At 40.9% G+C, this 19346-nt stretch overlaps 1 protein-coding gene across 6 annotated transcripts in view; it reads left to right on the top strand.

Moving 5' to 3' along the window:
• Positions 1–728: 728 nt before the first annotated feature.
• Positions 729–19346, top strand: part of PDIA5 (protein disulfide isomerase family A member 5) — a 271149-nt gene continuing 252531 nt past the window's right edge. For all 6 annotated transcript variants that reach the window (XR_009760542.1, XR_009760541.1, XM_061609090.1 and 3 more), the window contains exon 1: positions 729–892. Coding sequence is in view for 2 of the 6 variants with exons in the window: in XM_061609087.1 (XP_061465071.1) it covers positions 872–892 (21 nt within the window). In the remaining 4 variants the exon portion in view is untranslated. The remainder of the gene's footprint in view (positions 893–19346) is intronic.

Raw genomic sequence — 19346 nt, 5'->3', positions numbered from 1 at the left:
AGTAAGACATACTCCAGAGTAGACATAGTTAAGATTTGCAGCCTAAATTACCAAGAAAGAACTGTTGATTTCCTTTCTAATGTGTAAGAATAGAACAATTTATAGAAATATAAAAATATGAGAAGCATATATATACATAGAGAGAGAGAGAGAGAGAGAGAGAGAGAGAGAGTTTGTATGGCAATCCATTTACAAAACACGAAGGCCCCCAGGAATGGTGACAAAACCTTAACCGAACTAACACCTACATCCTCTCTTCCCTGTTCCTATCGGTTATTGAAATATCTACCAATTAGAATGAGATTTGAACCAGTGATTCCTCGGCTCATACCTCACGTCCTTTAACCCAGTAACGGCACCAGAAAAATGGAGGGGGACAGAAAAAATGCCGGGGGAGCATACAAGGGGCAAAGTACATTTCTAGATGGCCACATATAGTAGGTGGGGGCTGAGCTCCTTGTTTGGGGGTACTTGCCCCCCGTGTCGCCCTGCCTTAACCTTTGTGAAGAGAAGGCATCTACTACTTTTCTACTGAAGACATCTCTGTTTCCTATGCAAATAAGCGATTCAGATTAGAATATGCCCTGAAGACGTTCTAATCGGATTCTTTTTCCCACCTGTTTCCTCGCCAACCTCCGAGCCGCCCAAGTAGCCGGAAAGACTACAACCCCCAGCATGCACCTCACTCGCTCCGCGCTCCACTTCAGAATAGCTAGCAGGATTTCCCCCCCTATGGTTTGCGCATGCCTAGCCAGACGTGGCAGCAGCAGCAGCAGGAGCAAGCAGCTCCTTGTTCTGCCAGCGCGAGCGGCAGTAGGTTATAGCTCTGGTTGAGCACAGCTTTGGGAGGGCGAAGTGTTTTGGAGGGAGAATGTTGTTGCTCGCCCTCTTGGTAAGTGGCTGGTGCTGCGAAAGGGGATTGTGCTGTGGTGGGCGTTTCATGAAGGGCACGAGGGGTCCGAGTTGTCCTGGGGCATTCGGCTTGGTACTGGTGGCGGGCTGGTTGCTTTCTGTGTGTGCGTGTGTGTGTGCACGGCTCGGCTGTCAAGGAGAAACGGTAGGCACAAGTTGCTTAGGAAGCTGTGACAGTAGCCGAAGTTAAACTTCTTTGGCCTCTGGAAGGGGGGAGGAGGAGGAGATACCTCACGAGAGGAACCGCCGCTTGCAAAGGCTTGAGCTGCTTCAGAGTCTGCCTGCCACGCTTGCAAGCATCTATTGCCCGGTTGTTAGTGAGTTGAAGAGAAAACCTTGCTACTCCAAGGCTAGTTGAAGATTGATTTATGTCTCCATAGCCAATTAACGCTTGGGTCCTTTATTTCTCCCCCATTAACTGCTTCAGATTCTCTGGCTGCATGTTTTACATTGCTGTTTCTGGATGATTATACAATATATTCTCTAGAGCGGCACTGTTATAACAGTAGGTGAAAGTCATCTCCTGCTCTGTGAGGGAAAGAGAAAAATGTGGTGATACTGGTTATAGTAGTTCATATGGTCAGTGCTGGACTAAATTTTGTGCAAAATATAAATCAATTTATTTTCCTTCCTCTTTCTTTAAAAAAAGATACCAGCAAATAAATGAAAGTGGCAAACTGAATGCACCATAGTAAAACGGTTTTCTGTGCTGTTGAAGAAATCAGTAGAATGAAACAGTGCAATCCTATACTACTCAGAAGTAAGTCCCTTGAATTTGGGGGACCTACTCCCACGTAAGGATTGCAGCCTAAATGCTGTTTGTTGAAGCTAGTGCTTCAAACCTGATCTCAGAAAATTAATCTCAAGAATAAAATAAACCTAGCCCAATCCTCTGCATGTTTACTCAAAGATAAGTCCCACTGGGACTTCTTACTCCCAAGTATATACATACTGGATTGCTTCCTTACAGCGCAATCCTAGGTGTGGTTTCTCTGAAATGTGTCTCACTGAGTTCCTTGCGACTTACTCCCTTGGAAGTGTGTTTAGGATTGCAGCCTTCATTTCTATGAAAAGAAAAAGGCCTTAGAGTTAGGAAATAAATGACTTGAGAGATTTTATATATAGCATATACTGTAAAATAATGTAGAAACATTTCCTTTTGAGGGGTGGGGTGGAGGAAGGATGAAGGGGTGACACTTGAGGCACACATGGGAACTCAGGTTTCTCTGACCTTGCTTGCAGTGCAGTGCACTCCTTATTGTTTGTTTTCCACTTCCCTTAATTCTCTTGTCTTCCTATCTGTTTCAGAACAGAAACATTTTTATTGTGTTTTCCATTTCCATTGGAATTTTGTAGACATCCCTTGTGCCCCTTGTTACTTTCAGATGCCTGTTGTTTTCCCAAAGAAGAACCTGAAATGTCTGTCGATTAATAATAATAATTCATTCCCATTTTTAATGTTTGGAATATGCGAATTAGGTTATCCATGTTAGTCTGACATTCCAGATTGTTTTTTAAATTTTGCAGTAAATGATTTAAACTCAGATCTCATTCATGGTGAAATGTAACTTGCATTTCTTATAGAGGATCAGATTGGGTGGCACTGCAATTGTGAGTAATTCCTGGGAGAATTCTCAGATCTCTGTATGCATAGCTACACCTTGCACAATAGATTTCATCTATGAGCTCTCATTGAAGGTGTTGTGGGGGGCAAAGAGAGGAAGCCTTGAAGTTCTGGGCATAGAGTGGAAAAGCTTTATGATAGCGCATCTGGAAATATCGGGGTATAGTATAATTTAAATGCAAAGAGTACCACAAATTGTTTAATAACGCTAGCTGTTCAAATGGAGCTTTTTTCTGTGATGGGAAAAAAGCTTTTAAAACTTTCTTAATTGACTCTTTAAATAGGCTTAACATGAATAAGTCAGAAGGTTGTTTGAAAGCTTGTATAACTTACCATGTGGAATTAGACTTCCTTCTGACCACTGACAAATAATCATAACCTCTGTAACTTCTTAATTTTCTGACACCTGCTCAGTCAATTAGAAGTGCACTTCTGAAACTGAATGAAGTGATAGCAGTGCTTTACTTTGTCCATTGCAAACAAAATGTAATTGTGGTTGTGTTGCCATTTGACCTACTCCCTTTGCCACCCACCCTCAGCAACACCCCCCATCCAGCTATTCAGTATGCTGGACAGAAATGCAGTGTAGTAGTTGAAATCCATGGAAAAAGATTGCTGGTTGGTCTTCACTGACCTCTTGCCTGTAGCACAGGTGTTAGATTTGTTGGTTTGGAACAAAAAACAAAAACCCAAGCAACGAAGCCTTAGCATACTCCTAAAGCGTTCAACCAGCGATATGGTGTCCACAAGCTGTGACCCTGAAGTAAAAAGGCAAGCAATGTCTTAATTAATTTTATAAATGTCAAAATACAGCCTGATCCTCAGTGCCACTTGGTAGATGTCAACCTTATTCTGATTCTCACAAACAGTGAACAGAGTGACAGATATATATGTATGGATTGAACGACTGCAGATAGAGGATGGCATGATGAAATAGTCCCTCAAAAGAGTCCTGTACATGGAAAACTAGGATATCAGGGAAGAGGCTTAGGATATATTTTTCTGTGTGTAGGAAGGAGTGTATGTTCTGAAGTGGTACAGTACAGACACAGATACACTGTCTCATCTGTTGTTTGTGAGATGCATAAAATTTTAAGAAAGACCTGTGCTTTTGGGAGAAGAGGCTGTGAATACTGCTTGCAGTGTAGTTGTTAAGACAAATGTGAGGATATCAACAGGTGTTGTATGAATGTGTGTCTCTTGCTAAGAGTACACACACTTCAATCAGCTTCCAGAGTTTTGCAAAAACTCTTAATAGAAGAAGGATTTTGTTTACCAACCATTTCCAAGCGTTGGATATATTTTCTTCCACCCTGTTTCAGTATCCTGTTTGGTGTGCCTCCTGGGCTCCGACACGACCTGGATCCCTCTGTTTAGCCTTATTGTTCTGATTGTGAATGGAGGCTGATTTTCTTGATGTTAGGTATCCAAGTGCAGCTTACATGGATGGCCCCTTGTACAGGTTATCCTGTTTGTGCAGTGGCAGAACTGACAATAAGACAAAGTTATTTTTTTCTTGTAAAAACTTATTACATTGATCTGAATCTTTTGTTCCCCAACTGGTTTTTAAAAAAGATTTATTTTTCCTTTTGTAGTGTGTAGTAGTATGCTTTGCATTTTGAGAGATACTTGGTTAAGTCACATTAATTGGGTCAGAACTATTATTATTTCTATTATTAGTATTATTTCATTTATGAGCTGCTTCCTATGAGGCACCCTAAAGTGATTTTAATAATAATAACAACAACAACAACAACAACAACAACAATAGTGTAAGCTAGGTCCTCTAGTTACCAACTTGTTAAATGTTGCCTTCTGGATATGAGTCAGTTTGTTTGCAGTGGCATGATTGATGGGGAGGATCCTGTTCCTGGGTTAGGGCTGCATTTATCTGAACATTGTCTCTTCCACCAAGGAGTGGCAGAACTAAATTTTTTTTTTAAATGAGGGACAGAGTAGAGTTAAATGATGTTTGATGAAGACTTAGATGGTCTTCTGTATAATGGCTATTTTACAGCATCCATTCAGGTCTTTAATCCTGAGTTAATCCTGCCAGGCTCTACAGTTTAAAAAAGTTTGTACTGTACTCTGCAACATGAATCAATATCCTGTTCCAGTATCACTATTTGCAATAGATCCCTATTCAAAGAGAACATCTTTTTAACCTTTCATTGTGCGAAATCCCTACTGTGGCCTTTTGTTTTTGGCATTGTTCAAGATCTGTTCTCAGCCATGCATTTCCTCTCACCCTTCTCAGAACCTCTTTATTGCAGTCTTGCCCTTCTGTAATGAGGTGAATGTGCTACTCTAAGGTTAAATTACACGATTGTATTGTAGATCATCTGTATTATTCGCTATCTTATTCGTCTAGCTCCATGTTTTCTTTGCTGCTGTTATGCTGAGCTTATGTAGATTCACCTAATTTATTTCCGACAATGTGTACAGAAACTCCTTTTTTTCTGAATGGTACCATTTTGAATTTATAGGCCTGTATTAGCTTGGCATCTCTTTGAAATAGAATTATAATTCAACACGTATTTGATTGTTGGTTCCTCAAAGTAGTATAGAGGTGCAACTCCTATTTGCATGATTAAAAGAAACAATACAATTGTTGCAGTAAAATTGATTTAAGATTGTAGCTCAAAAACCAAAGGTGTATATGTGTTGGAAAATCTACATTTACAGGACTGTATATTGGGTGCAATATTAAGTATGTGCAAGTTTTTCCTTTCCCCTCCCCAACTCCTTCCAGGTTCTGGTGGTTGCAACTGCAATTTAGGAACTGGTTTGGAAGGATTTCCCCCCCTCTTCTCCCCTCATCTCTTCCCCCCCAGAAAATGTGGAATGGGGAAATAATCTCTTACAGCATTGTGCTGTAAGTGATCCCCAACTAGATAAGCACAGAGTATAATAATGTCTGTATGTGTGCTCAGACCTGCTGACCTGGTTTGCATGCTAAGCCAAACTGTTCAGCCATGCAGGCTTCTGGAGTGGAACTTACAGCTGCATTGCTCCTCTCCTGCTCTTTTGTTTTATACCAGCTAAGCCATAGTTTGCCCTAACGTGTCATCCAAATTGAGGCTCATGGCTAAGTTCACTAAGTTTGCTCTTGGTTACAGTTTGTGGCTAATGAAGAGAAAGCTAAACCATGAGCCCTGGTTCAGATGATATGCTAAGCTAAACCTTGGCTTAGATCAGTTCAGTGCAGTGGCAAAAAGGACCAGGGAGTAGCAAAGCGCTTGTAAACGCCTTTCCAGGCGCCTGCACAATTGTGCAGTCTTGATAAGCCAAGGTTTGGCTTAGCAATATCATGTGAACCAGGCTACTGTGTTAACTGGGGCTTGCTTTCCAAGTTCGCTTAGGATTTCAGCTTTAGTATAAAGTACCATGTTATTTATGTGCATGAATTGTTTCCTTTGTTGGTGTTTGGTTTTCACCATGTGGAGCTAAGAGTTTGCATATAGCCTCACAAAAAGGGCATTATCATACTGTGTTCCTGGCTTGAGATCAGGTAGTTGGAGTAGCTAATTATACTTTGGCTGAATATGCTTGCTGTGTCTGTTCAGGAAAATTATTTAATCGTTGAACCCAAAAGCTTAGAATCTAACTCTCAGGAGTTTTAGCTCTCAGTGACTTTCATAATTACTTTGTATTCTCTTCCTTGGAGTCAGGCCCTGAAGTTGTTTCACGCTGGACATGCAAAACTGGAGGCTACCTTCTGACAATTAAGCTCTTGGCTATTTGTCCAATCAGTAAAGAAAATGAGTTTTTTTTAAAAAAAAAACACGAAACTATAGCTTTCTTATTCTTGGCTTTCTTCTTCAAAACAAAATGTACGGAAGTAGAACTTGACAGTTAGGTATTTTTCAGAAAAAGAGCTTTGTTTTGAAATGTTTATTCAAAGGGTTGTTTTTAACCCCCCTCTGAGGATGGCAATCCTGGTTGTGGCATAGCTGATTTTAGTTTGAAGTTCTTGGGAAGTTTCTCGGTGGAAAATAAACTAATCAGTGGAATGCTTCCAAGGAAAGCGGAGTCTGGAAGCCTGGGCCAGGAGTGTATGTGTGTCAGGATGGTATATGTCTAGGGACATCCTTCCACTACATAAGAGTTGGCTAAAATGGCTCTTGGAGAACCTCTCAGCTTTCGTCAACCATCATAGCTTGCTTGTATCTGTTCCTCCAGCATACCTCATATGATATTAATCACCTAATTGACCAGCTGAAGAACAACTCCTGCTGTTGTGCTGCTTAAGCTCCTGATCTGGCAGTGCAGCTACAAAGGACATGAGATGCAGTCTTGAGGTTCTGCTGTGCTCTTATCAAATTGCTTTGACATAGTTGCTTTCTCTCTCAAAGTGAGGGAGAAAGTAGGTTTTTTTCTTCAGCCCTACAGGCCATTTACCAAAGACAAACAGAGAAACAAAGTATGGGAACTCCACAGGGGCACATAGGAGATTGCAGTTTCCTCACTAAGGTATAGAAGCAGCTGAATTGTAGAGACGAGAGGTAAATAGGATGGCACAATGTGAAGGAGGTAAGAAGTTGATGTATACTTCTCTTTAAATGTCAAGTGGAATGATGGTATTCCTATGCCTACAATTCCCTTATTTTTCTAATTGAGTGGATTCACACAGCCATTTTGAGGTTGTGGATGATGTAATGAAATTACTACAATTATTTATTTTTCAAACAAACTGGCTTTGATGTGTACAGCAAGGCGGCAGGTTACTTGCCTCATCCCCATCTTCCCTATACATTTCAAGTGGAATCATACCACTTAAAACAATCATGGCTTCTCCGAAAGAATCCTGGGAACTGTAGTTTATTAAGGGTGCTGAAAGCTGTTAGGACACCCTTATTCCCCTCACAGAGCCATAATTCCCAGAATTCCTTGGGAAGAGGGATTTAATTTTAAACCACTCTGGGATTATCTTAAATATACTAAATCGAGAGGTGAACAGATTACAATAATACCATCTACCTTAAGCTCCCTTTAAAAGGCTGATCTGATAAAATTTGCATTAAAAAACTACATTATTAGTAAATGTATATCTGTTAAAAACATCAAGCAAGATTTCAGCACTAATGCCTATTAGCTTGGTAAACTAATGAAGTGTTTGACAAATAGTGATAATAATCCAATTAAAATCTTCTATTGTAGACTTCCTTATTTATTTATTTATTTAATTTGTATCCTGCCCTTCCAGCAGGAGCCCAGAGTGGCAAACAAAGCACTAAAACACTTTAAAACATCATAAAAACAGATCTTAAAATACATTAAAACAAAACAGCATTAAAAACATTTTTAAAAAAACTTTAAAAAAGGGTTAAAAACATTATTAAAAACATATTAAACAATTCTGACACAGATGCAGACTGGGATAGGTCTCAACTTAAAAGGCTTGTTGAAAGAGGAAAGTCTTCAAAAGGCGCCGAAAAGATAAAAGAGATGGTGCCTGCCTAATATTCAAAGGGAGGGAATTCCACAGGGTAGGTGCTCTTTATGTTCTTAAACCTCAAGGTTTTTTGCCTATTAGTGAATTTCTCTGCTTTTTAATCCAGAAGGTAAGAAATGGGATCCTGTGCAAGTTTGCTGAGAATGGATTCATCATATGTATGCTTATTGAGTGAAATGGGATTTACTCCTGTGCAGTCATGGTTAGGATAGGTAATACTGACCATGAGGGGTGAGGAGGAGGAGGAGAGTGAGGGGAGAGGAGAGGGAAGGAGGAAGAGAGGGGTGAGGGGTGTGGCAGAAGGAAGGGATTGGAAGGGGGGGCAAAGGAAGGGGTAGGGAAGGGACAAGTGGGGGGATAGGAGGGAGGAGGGGAGGGCAGGTTTGATAACTTGCATGCTTTTTGAGTTCAGTAGGATTTACTCCTGTGCAATCAATCTTAGGATAGGTGAAACTGACCTGGGGGAGGGGCAGGGAGGGGGGAAGAGGGAGGGAGGGAAGGAGAAGGGCAGGAAGGGAAGGGGTAGAGGAGGAGATTGGGTGGGTGGGCACTGGGCAGAGGGGAAGCCCCTTTCCTTTCCAAAAGGAAAACATTGTGAACAGTATCATTGTTTTTCAGCGTTTCCCCCACCTTTTTATTCTACATGTAGCCTCCCACCCAAATTTAAACCAAAGCTGTCACTGACCACATTCACCCTAGACCTTTATTTCACTTTAGACAGTAATCCTGGTAAGTGTAGTTAGTAAAGTTAGTCAGTAGTTAGCTGACAGTTGGTAGGAGATGCCCTGGTTCCCTCACAAAGCTTCAATCGGAGCTGCTGACTGTTAAACCACTCTGGCCACTGGAGCTCTGTCAGGGGAATAGGAGCCTCCTCTCAGTATTCTTCACAAACTACACTTCTGAGGATTATTTGGGGGAAGCCATGACTGTCTAAAATGAAATCAAGTTTGGTATGGGTGTGGCCCCCTGATTACCCAAGCCAAGCAGCTGTGACTCTGGCTTTTAGAACACTGACAGTTGGTTCTTACTGAGCATGTCTGGGCTTATCATTGACTTTAATGTTAAATTTATTTAATTAATTAAATATTAGCTAGGCTTTTTAAAACTTTTAAACTGTAGAAGATGAAGGTCAGAGTATGGGGCAGGTCAGTAATAGGATTACAGGTACTCTGTGAACATGGCTGATTTTTAATTAATTTCAACAAATTATGAGACCACTGACAGAAAAAAAGTCTAACAGGGGTCTGGATTTTCCCCCTTTTGTTTTACACTTTGAACTCTCTGTTCTCTCTGTGTTTTGTGTATCACCATGAAAATTTAGAGGGTTGTTCAGCAAGCATTTTTGAGTTGAGGACTATAAGTTGTGTAAGGTTTTGTTTTGAAATGAGCTTATGGGAAGCATCAGAATGGCATGAGGCATATTTTTAATTTAACATTGTGGAATGCAAAAATCCATGCTGGCTATAGTATACAGCCACTCTTGTGGCTGTATAATTCGCAATAATTTGTAAAGTAGTGCATTTGCCTATGAAGTTAGTCACTCTTACAATGTAATTCTGTGCATATCTTCTTGAAAGTAAACCTCATTGTTTTCAGTGGAGCCTATTCCCAGGTAAGTGCTTATAGGATTGCATCTTAAACCACATTTTCTAGCTTGACTACTGACACTGCAAGGTAGTGACTACCTCAAGGCACCCAGTAAAGTTCTGACTAAATTAAACATTTGAACCCATATGTGTCTGGGCTCCGTTCTTGTTTTTACTGATATGAAGGAAATATTTAGGTTATGCATTTAGAAGAGTATCTAAGAAACAAGGTAACTGTTCTTGTCAACTCCGTTGGATTCAGACTCAGACTTGCTGGTGTGTTTTCTCTGTTATATACATTCTGCTCAAAGTGTTCATAGATCAGCTTATAGATTACACAGAACTCTTCATCTCTACACAGCATAGCGAAGCATGACTACTCAAGCTAAGATGTTGTTGCAGCGATTAGACACGCCCCTGAAAACCCTTGAAATAGCCTCAAGGTGGGCATTCTATTTATGTGGGGAGGCTTTCTCTGGGAATAGGCTAGCAATTTGGTGCTCCTACAATCAGGTCAAAGAGATGACATCTGCGTATCTGCCTGCATGTACTTGGCAGCAGTGGTGCTTCATTGAGGTTCTCTTCTGGTTGAGCCTCTGATTTCCTCTTTCTTGAGTGGAGGCTTGGGTGACAAGGAAGGGCTAGGGGCTGGCTCATTGTCAGACAGCATTTATTCAGCTGTAACTGGAACTATAGGGTGCAGTTGTCACTGTCAAAAATGCTGAAGTCTTCTCTTGTTTCAGTCCTCTTCTGCTGCACCCAATTGGGCCCATCAGGATCCCAGACTTCCTCCTCCTCCTCCTCGTGATCACTCCATGGGGTCCATTGCACTAAATGCTTAAGGAGAAGGGATCAACCAAGACTCTTAACATTGCTTAAAATGTCATGAACAATTTAGAAATAATTGGCTTTGAATAGGATCAGAGAGGTGGACTTGACCTTAAAAGATGCCTCCCAGCCTTAGAAAGGAATGTTATGTGCAATGTTACATTGCTAGCAAGGAATGCTACAGGGTATCTAAAGATAAGGTGAATTTAATATTCCAGCTGCAATTCAGAGTTCTCCATGGTGTTTTAATACCAACTAACTTGTGCATCATCCCTTTAAAGGTGTGATGCAGTGTTAGTGTTCTTATTTTGGAGACTGAAACGCTTGGCAAAGATATATGAAAAGTTGTTGGCAGAAGCAGGTTAGATTTCAGAAACTTCAGATTGTCACTCCTTTTTCAGTCTTCAGTGGTTTACAAAACTGATTCTCACAGTGAAATGCTATATATTTTTACTCAGAAATAACTGCCATTGAACTCAGTGAGGTTTACTCTTAGGTAAATGAGTTTAGGACTGCAGTCTCAAGGGCATAGGACCTGAAAATCTTTTTAACATGTCTTTATTTACAGAAAAACAGCTTTTAAGTTTAGTGAATAATGGGGTCCTAGGGAGAGAGAGACTGAGCTATGTTACTGTAAAAATGTAAAAAAAAAGAAAAGAAATGATAAATTCAAAAAAAGCCTGAACTGGTCACTTTTTAATTCTGGTTGATAAATAACAATGTGACTGATCTACATGTGGCAAGTAAGGAATACTGTACCTTCAACTGGGAAAGCTGCACACAAATTGGTGATTATATTCCTTTAAGCTACAAATGACTGTAACATCCAGACTAGACAACTGCAGTAATGTGTTGTATGTGAGGGCTGCCTTTTGAACTCTGTCCAGAAGCTTCAGTTACCACAGAATATAATGACCAGCTTATAGTACCAGCTAATAGTGTGACCACATAACTCTGCTATTAATTTCACTGGTAGCCAGTTTGTTTCAAAGTGCTTGTTTTTGGCCAGGGCAACATGTGCTGCAACGTCTTGGGATCAGTTTCAGTGGATGTGGCCCGATGATGTGGACAAGGTGCTTGCAACAATGTGGCCAGCAACGTGTCCTCTTGACCCTTGCCTTTCTTGGCTTTGTTAAAGCTTTCTGAGGAGGTATGACCGAATGGATCCAGGGTGTGGTCAATGCGTATTTGCAAGAGGGAATGGTCCAGCTGCCCTAAAAGAGGCGGTGATCCGACCCCTCCTGAAAAAGCCCACCCTTGACACATTGGTTTCTGACAACTACTGCCCGATTGCAAATAATCCTTTTTTAGGGAAGGTGATTGAGAGGGTTGTGGCGCAACAATTGCAAGTACTCTTGGATGAAAGAGATTATCTTGACCTATACCAAACTGGGTTCAGGCCTGGTTATGGGAGTAGATTGGCCTTGGTCGCCCTGATGGATGACCTTTATCAGGAGAAGGACAGGGGGAGTGCAACCCTGTTATTCTTACTTGATCTCAGCGGCTTTTAATACTATTGACCATGATATCCTTCTGAGTTGACTTGGTGAGATGGGTGTCAGAGGCACTGTTTACCTCCAGGGTCATTTTCAGAGGGATTGTCTTTCGGCAGTTGTGCTGTGGGGTGCCCAAAGTACCATCTTTCCCCAATACTGTTTAACATCTATATGAACCCCTTGAAGTGGTCATCAGGAGATGTGGGGCAAGGTGTCAGCAGTATGCTGATGATACTCTGCTCTGTTTCTCTGTAACATCTGAATCGGGAGAGGCTGTGCAAACCCTGGACTGGTGCCTGGACTTGGTGGTGGGCTATACAAGGGACAAGAACCTGAGTCTGAATCCTAGCAAGATGGAGGAGCTGTGGGCTGGTGGTTCCCGAGTTCAGATAATTGGTCAATTACCTGCTTTGGATGGGGTTGTACTTATTCTGAAGGAGCAGGTTCATAGTCTAGGGGTGCTCCTGGATCCATCTTTGTTGCTAGAGGCCCAGGTGACCTCAGTGGCTTAAATTGCCTTTTACCAGCTTTGGCTGGTAAGATAGCTGCAGCAGTTTCTGGCCTGGGATAGACTGACCACTGTTGTCCATGCACTGGTAACCTCCAAGCAGGATTACTGTAATGCGGTCTATGTGGGGCTGTCTTTGAGGTTTGTCCAGAAGCTGAAGCTGATGCAAAATGTGGCAGCGTGACTGCTCACTGGGGCAGGGTATCACCAACATGTTATCCCGCTGCTGAAAGAATTGCACTGGCTGCCCATTAGCTACAGTGCTAGGTTCAAGGTTCTGGCTTTGGTGTTCAAAACCCTACGCAGCTTGGGATCAGGATACCTGAAAGATCATCTTACCCTTAATACACTGTGCAGGTGAGGACCTCCTGCAGATACCTTCTTATCAGGAGGTCCATTCCATACAACAGAGGAAGCAAACCTTTAGTGTTGTGGCACCAACATTTTGGAATTCCCTTTCCTTAAATATTAGACAGGTGCCATCTCTTTTCAATGCCTATTGAGGACCTACCTCTTCCAACAAGCCTTTTAAGTAGAGACCTTATCCCAGTCTGCATCTGTGCTGAAATAGCTTTTAAATATTTTTTCAAGTTTTTTAAAGAAGTTTTTAAGATGTTTTGTTTTAATATGTTTTAACGTCTTTTGTTTAAGATGTTTTACAGTGCTTTTAATGTTTTTGTTTACCACCCTGGGCTCCTTCTGGGAGGAAGGACAGGATATAAATTTAATAAAAACAACAACAATAATAAAAGTGGTCTGGAAACATAGTAACCAAAAGATGACCTTCTCCCATACAGACCTGCCTGTTAACTGATGTCCTCTTTGGTAGCTCCGTTCTGTGGTCCTCTACCCTTGGAAGTTTGGCAGTTGGCTACCTGAGAGAGTGCCTTTTCTGTGGTGACTCCCAAATTCTGGAATTCTCTTATTTGCCTGGTATCTTCCTTGTGCACCTTTAGGTGGTAGGCAAAGCCCACCCTGCTTTCACAAGCTCTTAGAATAATTTTTTTCTTTGTTTTAGCTCCTCCCCACTCCCAGCTGATTCTTTTGTTTGAACTTTGGTATTATTTTATTTTTTTCATTTGATACATTTATATGAATTTATTCTGGAAGTTTCCCTGAGGCTACGTATCCAAAGACAGGTTGTTGGTTCTGCAAATAAAGCAAAGTACCTGGATGTGTATCAACAGGTGGTCTAGTAACTTCTGAGGACTTTTTTTGCCTGCTTATTCTAGCTGCTGCTTCAAAGAAACAGCATGCGTGTTGTTGTGCTCAGTGATGGATTCTTGCTACTCTTTGCTTATTCTCCGCTCGTTGCATTAACTGATGAGGGAGGGAAGCCTTAATTTCTCACTAAAGCTTTGGTTAGCTGGTCATGGCAGCTACATAGATGAAAGGTTACAGCTGTAAATACATTGCAATCTCCTAAATGCCAGTAATAATAATATAAATCAATAAACAATATTCATCAGGATACCCCCTCCTGCCCCAGAGTGTTTTTCAAAAGAGGTCATGATTATCATTGCTCTTCCCCTCCTCTTTCTTTACAATGCATGCAGTTATATTGACTTGTTTTTCATAAAGGACTTAACCCCAGATGCCTTTTCTTTGCATTTATATACAAAGCTAGCAGAGAGTTCTCCTTTCAGGTGAAGCCATGGCAGAAGCAACTGAGGCTGGCAGTGCTCAGCTGAAATTAGTGTCAATATCTCCTTTAACTTGGGATCCTTTGCAATACAGTAATACTTCAGTTAACAAAGTACATATTTATTTATTACATTTATATACTGCCACATAGCCGAAGCTCTCTGGACGGTTTACAGCGATTAAAAACATTGAAAACAAATATACAAATTTCCTGGACATTACTACTTTAACAGAAGCTTGGGTACCAGAGGTAGGAATAACATGGAAAGAATAGGGATAGGTTCCTATACCAAAAAAGACAGAAGCAGTTCAACATATTTCAGCAAACTTTTTATTCAAAACTATCAGTATGCATGTCTGAAATGAAACAACCAAGTCAGTTAAGCCTTGCATACAGATCACTTGAAGGCTTCTTCCAAAATGCATCCAAGAATGCCTGCCTTGCCCTTTTTCTTTAATCATGTAGCATTTTGCTATAGCAATCTAAAGCTTTGAGTACAGTTGTCCTCTCTGTTCACTTGAGCAGCAGGCAAGGGACAGCTGCCCCCCCCTCCTGTGCTTGCTCGGTCTTTCTGCCATATTCCCCTATACTCGAGCAGACAAGTCTGCAGTAAACGGTGCTTCCAGGGCACCCAAAGCACTGTTTACTGTGAAGTCTCTTGTACCACATGGCAAAGCACACCATTCCAGCCACACATGAGAGAGCTACCTGTAGCAACTGCAGTCCAGTAGACAAGGAGTCACATTGTGATTATATCAGAGTGTGCGTCCTCCCCACTCCCCTGTACCCAAAAAAGACTTCTTTCTTCTTGGAGGATTTGTTTCTTCTTTCTTGGAGGATTTGTTAACTGAGTTATTACTGTACTGAAATCTGCCCTAAACTCATTTGTTTTTCTTGAAGCTATTTTGTTACTGGTGTTCCACTGTTTCCACTTGGCTGAAAAATGTGTTTATTAAGTTGGCCTTTCAACAAAGAGTGGTAACCTGTCTTGTAAGTTATATCACACTTTATATGGAAGCACCTTCTTAACTCATGATTAACCAAAAGCACCTTTGTTGAGGATTCTGTGAATGCATTTTGTAAATACATAAAAGTTTAATCAAGCAACTAATCAGTGAAAATTCAGACAACTGAGTTAACACTTATTTTCAGTTGGATGACAGTCCTTGTACTTCCTTTATGCAAGAAACGGCAAATTTTCATTTCTTTGGGAATGTGGACTGGAGCTCTGTAGCAGTCAGTATCACAGACTGCATAATGTCAATGGCAGTGCCTTGTTGGATCTTCAAATGCTGGTCACCCACTCTGTTCCTTTGCCATTGGTGCTATGCTTTGGCCCTGTAGCCCTATTTCAATTACTGTTGTTATTGTGATGGTGATGAAGACACTTTGAAAGCCATTAGCAACAGTGGTGATATACAGTGGCAAGATGATCAAAACATGGGTGTATATATGCAGTTTAATATACTATATAAAATGTGTTTCCCATGACTGATATAGTATTTGTTGTTGAATTTAGAACAGTATTGGAGTTAGAGAGATTTTTCTTTCTGTAATTGTACCTTGATTCAGGCAACCTACTCCATTATTCAAGGATGAGAAGCATGCTATAGATAGTGCAGATTGGTAATGTTCAATAAGCCCTGCCTGCTAGTAATGCAGCAAAGCAGAAACATCTTGCATGAAATGGACATGGGCGAAACAAACAATGCTACATTACAATGCTAATCCCAAAGCAACAAGTCTCAACATTGTTAGTTCTATGACCTTTTGGTTTTTTTCTCCAATTGGATGTAAACATCTTCATGTGTGTATAGAGGAACAACTTTTCCTTTTATTACTTGACCCCTGAGGTAAGATAGCTTATTCAACTAGAATATATCAGCAAGTTTGATTCTGGTAATCAAGATCAGGCATTTCTCTCCCAGTATGTTAAATTAGCAAGCAAAACTAAGAAGACCAAATTAGCAGTAATTATCACTATTAGGTCATTGTTACCTTGTATACCTTTAACTTTATTTAGAAATAACATGAATGGTACCTCTTGTTTCATAGCCTTCAAGCCCTGATATTTACATTTTTATTTTCTGTACCAATGTTTGTGTAAAATTATATAATGTCTGCCAACTAAGGATAACGCTTCATGTATCTGATAAAGTAGTGGGTTCTAGTCCCCAGATGCTCATGCCACAATACATGGTTAATGTTTAAGGTGCCATAAGACTCCAGTTTTGACTGAGGAGCCTGTAAGTATGAAATCAAAGACTTTGGTAGTCAGCAATGCCTTTGAAAAATGCATGTTAAGTAAACTTCTGCAAAAGTTCATCCCACAAGAAATGTATTTAGATGTTGCCTATTGTTGTAACATTATTTTTGTGCTCGACCCCCATGGTTGGTACATCACTGGAGCATGTTAGGGTATAAGAAACAGAGTATTGTGCTACTTGCACTGCATTTGCTTTTTTTGGCTTCATTTCATGGCACATTATATGTTACCCCTCACCCCACTATTTATTGGCTTATAGCAGGGGACCTTTGGTCCTCTGGGTGTTACTGAACTACAGCTCCTGTCAGCCCCAGGAAGCATGGCCAGTGGCTAGGGATAATGGGAGTTGTAGTTCAGCAACATCTAGATGGCCAAAGGTTCCCCATATCTGGCCTACAGGTTTCCTCCTTTCAGGACTGTGAGCTGTTCTTTGGAGCTTTAATAAACCTATGCACACATCTTCTCCAAGAACTGCTGGAGTTCCTTAAGGAAACATGGGAGGGGACTGTGAAGAACTGCAGTTTTCTGGGCTGAGTGCAGTACGTTTGAGTAGCCAGGTGTCTGCTGATGGCCTGTGTGCACGGGCTGCTACTGTTGGACACTGACAGTGCGTCCTATGCACATCTACGCAGAAATCCAATTGTAGACAAATGTTTATAGATTTGCAGCCTTATTCTTACAGCTTCCTGTCTCCTTCTGTGACCTTGGAGCTGCTGTTGGTGCCAGACTGTGCTGCTCTAGAGGAGAAGCAGGGATTGGCTATATGGCATCCGCTCCACTCTGTGCCCAGAGCAACGACAGCAGAAGTACACAAGCTGCAGCCACTGGCATTGGCTGCAGCAAGAGACGTCTTAAGATGTTTTTGTGGTTAGACAAAACATGGTGGGAATTGTTGGAAATCCCATATTCTTTTAGTTTGTTCTAATTTTCATGCTGGGAAAACTGGAAGTAGAATCCTGCTTTTCAGAATGCATTGTGACCCTTATCTGGCTCCACCAGCCACTTGTACTCTCTTCAGTGCCAGATTATGCAAAATGAGCTGGGGTGGAAATACCTTTTAGTTAATCAGGCAGAGGATTGGATGCAGTTGTGACTATAACCTAGTCAGCACAGACATGTGGTAGTGCTGCCAACTACATGATAACACTCCATTATGAATCTGCTTTAAAACATTGGCCGTTTGCTGCTACCTTGGCTTCACATTATCATGGCTGTTAAATATAGGTAATTCTCATCAACCTGGAAGGAAGTTGTATGGATTAATTAGTTAATATTGGTGCTGCATTTGAAGACATTACTTTCTGTATATGTGTGAAGTATTATTAGAGGTAATTTGTTCCTGTTCCTGACTCCCATTAGTGTGTTAATATGCTCATCGAATAGCTCTAGGCTTTCTTGGAAACTAATTTCTAGCAAGTAATAATGTGGCATACACTCTTTTTTCCTGACTGTCCATAATTGATAAAATTATACAAATATATTCTTTTTACAAATGGTATCTGGAACAAATATTAACCATAATGTTAATGAAATAATATTGTGTTGAGCTTGATGAGGAATTGAATTCTGCATTCATAGTGAGAAGAAAAATCTTTGTCGGTGCAGGTAATTGACCATATTACAATAATTTCTTAATTAATAAATAGTTGTGCTGGTTTTCCTTCACTAAGCATTTTAAAATTGGCACCATGTAGCATAATTAATTGGCTTTGAAAGAACTTGCAGCAAAAGATACTGTGGCTAGATACGTCTTGTTTTTGTTTTGTTTAAAAACCCAACATTTAACTACTGTGCATTCATGGTAAGCTCCATTCACTGTCTTGGTGGCCTATACTTGTATTGTTCCTTACCCTGAAAATGAGCAATTTCTGGAAATGCTGCTTTAAATGGAATGTCTTCAGTGTTTTCCATGTACATTGCATACTTTGTTAATAAATATATATTCCACCCTTCAAAAATTCTTCCTGAAATTATTTGCAAGCTGTCAAAATATATTAAGTACAGGTAAACATTTAAAACATCACAATCATTTCACCATTGTAGTTCTCAACATTGTTAAATCAGCAAGCCTAATAGTAGAAAGTGCAGCGACCAGACCAACCCACAATATTTGTCTACATCTCAGGTATAAATAATAAGCCTTAATAAAAAGGTTTTTTGATGCCTCCTTACAATGATCGAGAAATGGGGTCTGCCTAATATGAAGTGGCATTATATTTCACAGTTGTTTGCATAAAGTTGCAGTTGTTTGCAGTTGTGTGCTAGATCCTTGCTCCTACTAGCTTATTAAAAAGGCCGGGGGGTGGGGGGAGCTAGCCGGGTGGGTAAAGGGAATGATTAATGCCTAGTTACAGCAAGGCAGAGTCCAAACATACCCCTAAGAAGGCAGTTGTAAGACCCCAGCTGAAAAAGCCTTCCCTGAATCCCACCATACTAGATAATTATCAGCCAGTCTCTAATATTCCATTTCTGGGCAAGGTACTGGAGTGTGTGGTGGCATCTCAGCTCCAGGGGTTTCTGGGTGAGACTGATAGATCCATTTCAATTTGGCTTCAGGTCTGGTTATGGGACAGAGACGGCTTTGGTTGCCTTGGTAGATGACCCTCTCTGGGAACTGGACAAAGGGAGTATGCCCTGGTTAGTTCTGCTGGACCTTCCATCAGCTTTTCATACAATTGACCGTGGTATTCTTCTGGGCCAACTCACTGGGATGGAACTTTGAGGCATTTTTACAGTGGAAGCATTTCTTTCTGGAGGAGAGAACCCAGAAGGTGGTAGTGGTGGGGGATTCCTGTTTGGGTTCTTCGCCACTGACCTGTGGAGTCCCTCAGGGTTCCATCCTGTCCCCCATGCTATTTAACATATACATGAAACCACTGGGAGAGGTTGCCTGGAGTTTTGGGGTGACACCCAACTCTGTTTCTCTTTTTCACCTAAATCTGAGGAAGCTGTTTCAGTTCTAAACCAGTGCCTGTCAACAGTAATGGACTGGAGGAGGGCAAACAAATTGAAGCTTAATCCAGATA

This window comes from Rhineura floridana, chromosome 2 (assembly GCF_030035675.1).
Source record: "Rhineura floridana isolate rRhiFlo1 chromosome 2, rRhiFlo1.hap2, whole genome shotgun sequence".
NCBI lineage: Eukaryota > Metazoa > Chordata > Lepidosauria > Squamata > Rhineuridae > Rhineura > Rhineura floridana.
The sequence above is the reverse complement of the archived record's forward strand: the minus strand, read 5'-3'. Positions and strand labels throughout refer to the sequence as shown.